Source organism: Ascaphus truei, chromosome 4 (assembly GCF_040206685.1).
Source record: "Ascaphus truei isolate aAscTru1 chromosome 4, aAscTru1.hap1, whole genome shotgun sequence".
Taxonomy (NCBI): Eukaryota; Metazoa; Chordata; class Amphibia; order Anura; family Ascaphidae; genus Ascaphus; species Ascaphus truei.
The window spans coordinates 111,356,036-111,367,687 of record NC_134486.1 but is presented as its reverse complement, the minus strand read 5'-3'; the positions used below and the strand labels follow the sequence as shown (position 1 = coordinate 111,367,687).

At 39.9% G+C, this 11,652-nt stretch overlaps 1 protein-coding gene across 3 annotated transcripts in view; it reads left to right on the top strand.

Annotated features, from left to right (window-relative positions):
- Positions 1-11,652, top strand: part of SOS1 (SOS Ras/Rac guanine nucleotide exchange factor 1) — a 114,607-nt gene that overhangs the window by 84,694 nt on the left and 18,261 nt on the right. For all 3 annotated transcript variants that reach the window (XM_075596428.1, XM_075596429.1, XM_075596430.1), the window contains 5 exons: positions 110-237; positions 3,361-4,016; positions 9,686-9,767; positions 10,302-10,424; positions 11,508-11,611. In XM_075596428.1, coding sequence (XP_075452543.1) covers positions 110-237; positions 3,361-4,016; positions 9,686-9,767; positions 10,302-10,424; positions 11,508-11,611 — 1,093 coding nt within the window. The remainder of the gene's footprint in view (positions 1-109; positions 238-3,360; positions 4,017-9,685; positions 9,768-10,301; positions 10,425-11,507; positions 11,612-11,652) is intronic.

Sequence of the window (11,652 nt, the reverse complement as noted above, 5' to 3'; positions counted from 1 at the left end):
GCTGATAAAAAACCTCCTAACGTGAAAGATCTGGCTTGTCTTCTGCTTTTAGTGTGTTTTGTGCTTAATAATGATGTATTTCAATTTTTTTGCTCTCAAATCTGCACAGCAATTAGAAGAAAAGAGTGAAGACGAGGAGGACAAAGAATGTTTGAAGCAATCGATAACCGCCTTGCTAAACCTCCAGAGCAGCATGGAACGGATATGCTCTAAAAGCCTCGCAAAGAGGCGCCTCAGGTGAGCCACGTGCTGTTTAGTTATAACATATTGTACTAGGCGAAAATAAAAATGAGGCAACTCTCAAAATGTAAGTATGTCCTGAGTTCCAAGTATTGTGCTGACCACATTAAATGTTGGTTACAAACATGCTTAAAGCATAAAACAGCAGTAATCTGGATAGGTCTTTAAACAGGTGGGGGTTTGTGACTCCAGTAAATTGTTCCAGAAGTAAGGTATTCAGGATCTGCAGTATTCTCAGAATATGTGTGTACTGTATGTATGTATATGCATACAGTATATGCTTTTGGAACTGAGATGTCTCTTGCTACGATTGCCCCAGTAACAGCTGAGCTCACCAAGGTTTGAACTTTTTAGAAGCGGTGTCACTAAGACAGTGACTTGCTGCATTAGAACATTTCTGAAAATCTAGTGGTGCTTTATTTAAAGAAAACACTTTGCTTTAGTTTTAATCAGTTTTCACTGTTGTTCCTTCCTTTCCTTTTATGTTGCAGTAAGAGACTTTAAAAAAAAAAGTTATGATTTTTGCTATATTATGGTTTTGTTGTCTCCTAATTAAATGGCTATTTCCAAATGTCTAAGGGCTAACATTGAAGAATACAAGTTATAAATAATGCATGGGTCTTTTTTCATTGTGAATAATTAAGATGCCGGTAAGCTTTGTTTTTCAATGCATCGTTTCTCCCATATTCTTACTATTTCCACATTCTCCGGCCACCTCAACAGAACATAAAACAAATATTCCCAAGTTTTTAGTTTAATGGTCGTCGCCATCGAGGTGTGCAGCCTCTTACTGGGAAACGGCAAACCGTGACCAAATTGAAATGGAAACCAACCTCCGTAAATTGACGTTTGACAGCAACACAAGCGACTTATTTATTTTTCGCTTTACTTTTTGTTCATCTGCTTAGTGTGAACAAGACAAAGTGGGAGTAGCAAAGTCCTGTCTTGTTTTTAAAGGAAGTGACATTAAAGCCAAGAAATTGTTATTGTTTGAAAGCATTTCATTTGTAGATGTAGCTGTCCTTACAAGCTGCAGCTCAGGGCATTGCTAGACTCCCGCCCTTTGAAGCCTCGCAAGTGGACAGAGTTTGCAGGTTCGGTTCATTCTGCACATTCATTCTCAGACTAGTACAAATAGACTTTTGTTGCGTTTCTTTGCATCTTTTACAGCTATTTATAGGGTAGTTTGGACCGCAACTCTTTTCCACGTTTCTTGATTTTATAATACACTGTTCTTATGCCAGTACTATTTCAATGTCATTTTTTCTTTAACGGCTATGTTTATTTTGTTAACTGCAATATAGGTTTGATTAGATATAAAATATTGTTTACAGAAGAGGTAGAGACTACTGTAGTAATTTTCAGAACGCATCCTGTTATACCTCTAAACCTAAAGATTATTATTAACTAGATTCTATGTGAAAGTATATTGGAAATTAAATGTTTGGGAAAGGTCTTTGATCCTTAGTCTCGTGTTACTGCAACATTTATAATACCATTCCATAGTGTAAGATTTTCATGCATGCTTTTGTACTTTTTGCTTCCTAGATGTCTTTGTACAAACATATGCTTTATGCTAGATATTTTTTACAACTTTCCCTTTCCTTACACCATAATACTAAGCCGCTTTTAACATATCTGCCGAAGTGGACAATTGACAAATACATACTTCATATAATAAGGGGTCTCCGGAGCGGAGTTTCAGGTCCGGGAACACCCTGCTTCCCGAGATATTTGCCTCCATCGGTGCTGCGGTAGCATCCCAAGCTGGGTGAACAATATGGAGGCTTAAATTTCCCGCAGCAAAGGAGCCAATAGGGAGCTGCGACGTCATCCGTCATGGCGTGCTATTGGCCCGTGTGACACAGGATTTAAATCTCCTTTGAGAGCTGGCTGCACCTATCCCTGTTGGTATCTTGGGGAGCAGGGGGTCCCCAGAACTGAAATGAACGCAGCTCGGATCTGGAGACCCCCTGCTTTCCACCTTGCGGAATATAAATTTTTAACATGAAATGCTGATTTAATGCAATTCTGATAAGAGGATAACAGTCTCTACAACTGAGCCACACACAACTCTAGTCTAAAGTGCCTCATTTATCTAATTTGATTGTAGTAGAGCTGGTTTATGCTTGCAAAATTCTGTACATTCTGCTTTAATACATCAAGTACTGCAAGGTCCTACAGTACATTTTATCATCCCATTTGTTTTTGTTTTTTCTTGTGATGTTAGGGATATTTTATGAACATTTTCTGTTTCTCATCAACCAGATTCACGGTGTCTGCTTTGATGTTTTGTTAATTCGTTTTTGGCAGTAATAACTTAAAGACATTCTGCACATAATACATAAATATGCACTTACAACAGAAGTACATTTTAGCTGTTTGTATTTGATATTTCTAAGGATATTTAAAGCTTACATCAGGGCCCTTAAGGAAACTCAGAAAATATTACGGAGTTTAAGTATCAATGCTAAATAATTTGCATATCACTTACAACTGGGTGTCTCTAAGTTCATTATGAAATATCTGCGCTTTTTTCATTGTGTCAGTCACAAAATCCCATGCATCAATCCAAGAGTTAAGTCCCTCCATGTCGTCTCCCATTGTACATTCACATCTTTTCAGTTGGTGCGTGCACTGTAGGAGTTGCGTGATGATATGCAGTCAAGGGTTTCAAACTAAACAAATAAGCATGTTACGATTTAAGGATTCATTAAAAGATTCTTCTTCATAACTCCATCACTGTATTCGTTAATTGTACATTTCTAACCTTTCTCTTTGAATTTAAAGAACTTCACCATTTTGGTTACTCAACCATTATTGAAACCTATTTGTCATTCATTTTGTTTTTTCAGAAAATTAATAATGACATTTGAGTAACTAATCTGTAGGATGATGTTTATTGCATATTAATAAAGGAAATTATTATTAATAATAATGATTCACACTTTATCCCAGTCTTGATTGAATTTGGCTTTCTTTCCATTTTTTTATTTTAATGTGTGATAGGAAAGTAACATAAATCAATGAGGTAATGAATATTCTTTTGTGTCCTATTAATAATGGGGAGTATAAGGGGCTTCTTCCGTCAACTGATGAGTCTCTGCTTTTATTCTACAGTGAATCTGCATGTCGGTTTTATAGTCAGCAAATGAAGGGAAAGCAGTTGGCCATTAAGAAAATGAATGAGATCCAGAAAAACATTGATGGATGGGAGGGTAAGGACATTGGACAGTGCTGCAATGAGTTCATCATGGAAGGTGCCCTGACCCGCGTTGGGGCCAAACACGAGAGACACATATTCCTTTTCGATGGCTTGATGATCTGTTGCAAGTCAAATCACGGACAGCCAAGGCTTCCAGGAGCCAGCAACGCAGAGTATCGCCTGAAGGAGAAGTTCTTTATGCGAAAGGTACAAATCAACGATAAGGATGACACTAACGAGTACAAGCACGCTTTTGAGATCATCTTAAAAGACGAGAACAGTGTTATTTTTGCTGCTAAATCGGCAGAGGAAAAAAACAACTGGATGGCCGCCTTAATATCCCTGCAATACCGAAGTACTTTAGAAAGAATGTTGGATGTGACGATGTTACAGGAAGAGAAGGAGGAGCAGATGAGGCTCCCAAGTCCCAAGCTGTACAGGTTTACAGAGCCCGACTCCGAAGAGAATATCGTATTTGAGGAAAATGTGCAACCCAAATCTGGGATCCCTATTGTCAAAGCTGGAACTGTAGTGAAGCTCATCGAGCGACTTACTTATCACATGTATGCAGGTACGGTAATTCAGTTTCCTCTCTCAAAATGAACCAGCTAAAGGGGGGAAACAATAAAGACTAGAAAGTCTCTTTGTTTTGGTCATGGCCATTAACGTGAAACTGTTTTAGCAGGTCCTCCCCGCTACCCTAAAAATATACATTTATGTATTGTGCTAAGGGACTCACACTAATTTACATGAACTTCCAACAGCTGCTTTTACTCTCTTGGCACTTATACAAAAGATGAAAAGAAGTATGTCTATAGTAGCAAATAAAAATACTACTACTATTGTACACATTCGCAGCCCTGCAACCCTCCCTCACTTTCCCCATTATCTCTTGGCATACAATGCTTCCACTGCAGCCACGGATTCTGGGTAATGACATGCAAATGACCACACAATGTCACCTTTTGCTTCATGTCCATTTTAACAAGGACCCCTATAAGCTTATGCCTGCCGTATTGCACAGCTTTTCATTAAGTTAAATATGTAATGTTAATGTTTCTATGTTGTACTAATCAACGATTGACTGAGCTGGGGCTGTAACTATTTTGAATGAAATCTTTTTTCAGCGGGATTATTGCAATCCTCATTTCCTTATTTTCCTTTTGTTTATTTCAATAATATTTGCATTATCTTCACTGGGTCCCCAGCATGTCTAAACTGATGCTGGGATTAAAGATGCAAAACGGTTGAATTGGCCCCTTCGTTGTACAGTATATAGAAGACCCAAAAACATCATTTTTTTTTTTAGCTTCCCCATTTGTGTCCCATTCTTGCACTTCATTTGTTATTTGTAAATACTCCAATGTTTTCTACTTTAAACTGATTGGCGTAAAAACAATGATCACGGAAAGAGGAATGATAGAGCAAGAGCACATACTCTGGAGGAGCGACGCCTACCTGCCGATGGACTCTGTGTGATGCTTTATGATTTTAAATTGGGGGGCTGAGGGATCATTCGAAAGTATTTCCTCACTTCTTTTCTAGTGTGTGTGTGTGTGTGTGTGTGTGTGTGTGTGTGTGTGTGTGTGTGTGTGTGTGTGTGTGTGTGTGTGTGTGTGTGTGTGTGTGTGTTGAATCTCCGTGTGGAGTGTGTGTGTGTGTGTGTGTTGAATCTCCGTGTGGTGCAACAAGAAAACTTTAAAGTCAAATTGCAAAAAACATCATCTGAATCCCTTTTATAAACGAATAGGATGAAATCCAATCATAAGCTGTATATATCAGACCAAATAATGAGTACTGGAATAAAAACCAATAGATCTCTCACAAATGTGAGGTAACCTGTGGAGTCAAATAACAACCAGCTGCTCTAGGTCAAGTCTGTATAGCTTCCATAGGCAGTGAGCCAACCACAGGAAAAAAACATTCACTTTTACTCACGGACAGCTTTCATATTTTCATCAGGGCGTGCATCCCGTCAATAGAGTCCAAGGTGGAGGCTGGAGGCCTCCAGTTCTTCAGTTGCAATGCTCCTTGTTTTTCTCCCCTCTTTTTCTCTGCCATACACACACACACACACACACACACACACTCCTAAAAGATAAGTTATTTGTCCTACTTTTGCCCAATTAGAGTGCCCTGAACGTACGTGTGTGTGTGTGTGTGTGTGTGTGTGTGTGTGTGTGTGTGTGTGTGTGTGTGTGTGTGTGTGTGTGTGTGTGTGTGTGTGTGTGTGTGTGTGTGTGTGTGTGTGTGTGTGTGTGTGTGTTAGAGAATCAGTATGGGTTTAATCGAGTAAGAGGAATTGTATTATTAGTAAGCTTTATTCCAAAAGTTTTTTTAAAAAAAAGTATAATTAACTGATTTTATTAGCATTGTTGTATATTTGGTCATGATAGCAAGTCATTGTTGCTCTGATCTGTGGTAGAGCCTGTAGTTGATTACCAAGCGTTAGCGCTTTGATTTTTATCAGTTATTATTGAAAATGCACCATTATCTAAAATGGCTATTAGACACCTCATCATAATGAACCATGCCACTGTTCATTAAATGTACTGTACAGTATTTGATACTCCATAAACAAATGGGAAAGCGCACACATTTTTGAGAAACAGTTTTGTGGCTGGGACCCAACACAAACAAACTTCTGATTCCCAAACTTTTGTTGACTTCTGTGCACTGTGCATGAAATTGACAATAACAGAAGCAGGGGCAAGTCCCTTCTGACTAGCAAACAAGGATACACTGGGGTTTATTTTATTCCTCAGAACTCAAAAACCTAAAGTCACGTCTTTTTAATGAGAAGTGTCGGCAGCTATAGTGAAAGGAAATGACCTGTCTGCTATCTTGTCCTTGTTAATTAATCGTGCTCCCAAGAGCTGCGGTCTGGCCCCTGACTCTCTCCTTGCAGCTATTGTTCTAGACGTCTGAGCCATTCTAATTTTGGCTCTTTTTCGCATGCAAAAATAGCATTTGTGCGTCAGCGTGATGTCTGTTTCCTTTCTTAAGGAATTCAAGGGATATTGTTTAGAGCTAATTGTAGGTCACTGTATTGTTTGTTGTTATCTATAAATGGCCTCATTTAAAGGTGAAACAAATTAGCAGATATCTTGGGTCTAATGTGTAGTCTTTGTTTCAGTGAAATCTTTAAAAAATAAAGAATGTATAACCTGCCTATTCCCCCGTAAATATTTCAGATCTTTACATATGAACTAAGAAAGCAGTACAGGACTGTCCTTGCCTATCACCACGGCTTTGGACTTAAGACAATTTGTGTATGATTGTATTTTCTTCTTTGTTATAAGTAGATAATGGAATTTGAGAGTAGGGAGTAGGTTTCTGAGAAGAAATAAGATCCCGATTCCATTTTTGGTTGACCTCCAGCGAGTGAAAGCAACTTTATTTATTTTTTTATTTGTTGTTTCTAAATAACAACTATTTATCTATCTCCCCTACGGAGCACCTCAATGTGCACATTCCAAATTGGAAACATAGAATTGTAATTGTCCGTTTTGTTTCGATAGAATTCGCTTTTTATTTATTGCAATTCTAGCCTTCCATCGGCAGTACCCCAGTGCTAAGATTGTATTGTATTGTATGTCTTTATTTATATAGTGCCATCAATGTACATAGCGCTTCACAGTAGTAATACATGTTGTAATCATATGAGATGGTGAAGAGATTAGACTTTACCTTGGGAGACTATTCACTTACACTGCAGACGCCATAACATTACCGGAAAGGAACAGCACGTCCTGCTCAGTACACCAAGCCGCCACCTTGGCATACTCCTACATGGTCCTCCGGTGGAACAACAGATTGTTGAAAGCAGAACTGAGAAGAGGAAAATATCTGTTTTTCAAGTGGCCAAAACAAAGTGAAAGCTTTTGTTTTAAGGATGATTCGGCTTTTTCACAGAGATCTGTTGCATTCGTAAATTGAAAAAAGTATGCTTTTCGACAGCTTCCCCTTGACGCAGTGAATCAAATCAAATCTGTAATATTCTGAAGAGTAACTTTGTAGTAAGAACGCTGAACTGGGAGAATCCAGTTTGAATCCCAGTGTTTGCTGTTCTAGTTGGCATATCCGTTTATCTCCTTGTGCATCAAGCACCCTAATAAATGGTAAGAGATTCAGTGTAGGGGCTCATTCTGGCTGCACAACTCTTTGTACAGCGCTATTTAAGGAAAGAATATATCGCGTATAAGAAATGCATTTAAAGCTGTTATGACCGACCCCATATTCATCTTTTATTTGTACAAATCTGAGTTATAGGGACAGTACTTTCAACATCCTGTGTTTTTGTTTTTAAAATAAATCCGTTTTAGATAAAGCTTACTGCATTTAAAAAAAAACACTTTATGCTCTTTGTAATGAATTTTAGTGTATTACGCTTCCTTGGGTTGCTATAGCAACCATTTACAAAAGCACAGCCCTTCTTCTTTTGAAAAGGAGGACATTTTGGTTCCCGGGAAGCAGGATCTTTGCTGATCGATCACGTGAGAAAAGATCGTTTGGCAGCTTAGATAATTAAATTTCCTTAACGGTATAGAATGGCTGCATTTATTAAAATAGTCTTGATCCACGGGGGGGGGGGGGGAAGGGAGCGGTATTCTCAGGAACACACCCAAAAAATAAAAATATACACAATAATGGTGCAGTATATTAAGGCAAAAGGGAATGGGTGAATCTTGGCTCTAATGCAATTCCTACTTACAGCAGGTAAGATTTAAGCAGGCAGTGGTCTGACTGTCAGGATGATGTAGGTGTAGGGTTAACACAGAGAGGGGAACTTGATAGTAGATAACTTCATGCGGGATACTCTCGGTATAACAACTCAGATTCACGCAGAATAACATAGGAAAGAGAGACGGACCATAGTATAGATCACAAAGTACAGATTTTATCCCATCAAGCAAGGTGCACAAACGTACTTACAATAAGTACTTGAAAGATATTCACGTAGCAGTTTCGTGAGACAGTAGAGGGCTTTTTTGGCGATGGTGAGCTGGCTGGCTGGATGTCTTCCCTTAGCTTCTACCTCCCCGTCGCGGTATGGCGTCTGACGTCACTTCCGGCAGCACGGGTGATGACATCCGGTGGAGAGCAGGGGAGATGAGTCTCAGCCGATCGCTGGTGTAAACAGCAGGCACCTCACACGTCTTCACGTACAGCAAGACTGTGGTGGACTAAAGGCTTGGCTCAACGCGTTTCGCTGTTCTCAAACAGCTTCCTCAGGAGCAGACTGTTCCTTTCCGGTAATGTTATGGAGTCTGCTCCTGAGGAAGCTGTTTGAGAACAGCGAAACGCGTTGAGCCAAGCCTTTAGTCCACCACAGTCCTGCTGTACGTGAAGACGTGTGAGGTGCCTGCTGTTTACACCAGCGATCGGCTGAGACTCATCTCCCCTGCTCTCCACCGGATGTCATCACCCGTGCTGCCGGAAGTGACGTCAGACGCCATACCGCGACGGGGAGGTAGAAGCTAAGGGAAGACATCCAGCCAGCCAGCTCACCATCGCCAAAAAAGCCCTCTACTGTCTCACGAAACTGCTACGTGAATATCTTTCAAGTACTTATTGTAAGTACGTTTGTGCACCTTGCTTGATGGGATAAAATCTGTACTTTGTGATCTATACTATGGTCCGTCTCTCTTTCCTATGTTATTCTGCGTGAATCTGAGCTGTTATACCTTGAGAGTATCCCGCATGAAGTTATCTACTATCAAGTTCCCCTCTCTGTGTTAAACCTACACCTACATCATCCTGACAGTCAGACCACTGCCTGCTTAAATCTTACCTGCTGTAAGTAGGAATTGCATTAGAGCCAAGATTCACCCATTCCCTTTTGCCTTAATATACTGCACCATTATTGTGTATATTTTTATTTTTTGGGTGTGTTCCTGAGAATACCGCTCCCTTCCCCCCCCCCCCCCCCCCCCCCGTGGATCAAGACTACTTATGTAAGGAATCTGTACATATTCCTTGGAAGGTGGAGAAGTGTGTTCTTCTAGGATACACACTACTCTTAAGTATTGCATTCTGTTATTGCACTTAATTACAATAAGGTGTCTATTAGCGTCGGTACAAGTTATTTGGTTGCACTATTGCATTTATTAAAATAACAAGAAACAAAATGCCAACAGGTAAAGCAGGCCCTTCTGAGTGTGCTAGTCGTATTCATTTTTTCCAGGATGAAAAGACCAGGTATAGTCTGCAATTAAAGTAAACCTTTTTCCGTTCCAGACCCCAACTTTGTTCGAACATTTCTTACAACTTATAGATCCTTCTGCAAACCCCAGGAACTGTTGAGCCTTCTGATAGAAAGGTATGTAACATGCAGCATTGACACAGGGAAACACTGTTGGTTAATTGTAATGACTTGGCTTGATACACTGTTTCATGCAGTTTATTCATTCATTCAATATAAAGTCCATTCTTATTTTGAGCGAAAACCATGTTCCTGCCAGATTTGTGTATTCAAAATATGTAGCGTTAGTAATATGTAAAGAATTACCCTTGGTGTGCGAATAGAAGACTTTTATCTCTGAATTTGATGCATGCCCAGAATGGATTGACAGAAGACATAAATGTATGTGTATCCAGTCAGTAGATATTTGTGTAGGTAGCTTTATTTTGACAGCCGCAGGGACATGCTGCATTAAATTGGCCAAATAGTTTGGCCACAAGAAAACATTTTGTTTTGCATCGTGGTTACTATTGCGCTTTCTATGCTGTGCAGATCTTTGTTCCTTAGTGGGAAAGTTGCTTTTCAGTGACTCCTCCATTTCCACAGCTTCCATCTCTTGGCCTCAACATCCGATCCTCTTTCCCCCACCATTAAATATTTCTTTACATCCAGATTTGAGATACCTGAGCCCGAACCTAGTGAAGCCGACCGAATAGCTGTGGAGAACGGAGACCAACCACTCAGTGCCGAGTTGAAAAGATTTAGAAAAGAATACGTGCAGCCTGTCCAGTTGCGGTAAGTGTCAGAAAATGAGAAACATTTCTTGCACAAGTCCGGTATAAGGAAGTGTTTCCTCATTTCTAATTTTATTCTGCCTACCTTCCCAGAGCAGTGATGTTGGTTTGATTTGGGGGGGTGGGCAGCCAGCCTAGTGTACAGGGATTTGCCTTATAGGGCTACGGTTTGGGAGCCCATAGCAAGGTCTGATGGGTGATGTTGGTGATCTTCCAGTGGACCTCTGTCAGCTAAAATAGGTACTGGAGGATATACATGAGCCATATTCTATTGTCCCCTATTGTCCAACTATTGTTATCCAACAGGTATGGTATTAAAGTAATTACCAAGAACACTTTGCAGGTTTTTTGATTGTATGTAAACACAATAAATGTATTTATAGTTTTATGAAACATATTATTAATATATTATTCAAACTAGCCAATGGTTTGATGAATTTTATTTGTAGCAATATAAAAATGATCTTTCATACAACTGTAATCATTTATTGAAGAAGGCTAATAAATAACGTGTACATACATGCCCTTGCATTTGGTGTTATGCTTTAAGGCAGCGGTGCGCAAAGTGGGGAGCGCGTCCTAGGTGGGGCGCTGGATTTATTTGGGCGGGCGCTTGCAGAGGTCCCGTGCTCTTCCCCGAGGCATTTAAATTAAATGCCGGGGGATCGCGTGAGGCCTATGCAATAATAAAACTTACCTTGATTCAGACGCAACTGACGTGACGTCACACAGTCGTCTCCATGGAAACTGGTTGGCGTCAAGTGACCGCTCGGCATCATTTTCCTCCGCACACAAGCGATGAGGGGGCGCGAGAGCGAGGGTGAACTGGCAGGGGGGCGCAGCTCAAAAAGTTTGCGCTCCCTTGCTGTAAGGAACCGAACATGTGATTAGGCTATAAAGGTGCCTTATGGCTTAGTACCACCTGGTAAATATGGCCATATACACTTGTATAACATGCCTTATTAGGTGATTAAGATAGTGAGTTTTGTTGTGTAAATTCCCATGATGGCACTTGAAAAACACATTTTTATTTTAGAAATGTTACATACATTATTGTTTTAAACCATTTTTTTTTTCCTTTTAGAGTTTTAAATGTTTGTCGACATTGGGTAGAACATCATTTCTATGACTTTGAAAGAGATGCAGATCTGTTACTGCGACTAGAAGAGTTTATTGGGACAGTCAGAGGTATGTTGTGGCTCAGATGTTAAAATAATGTAAAATAAGCA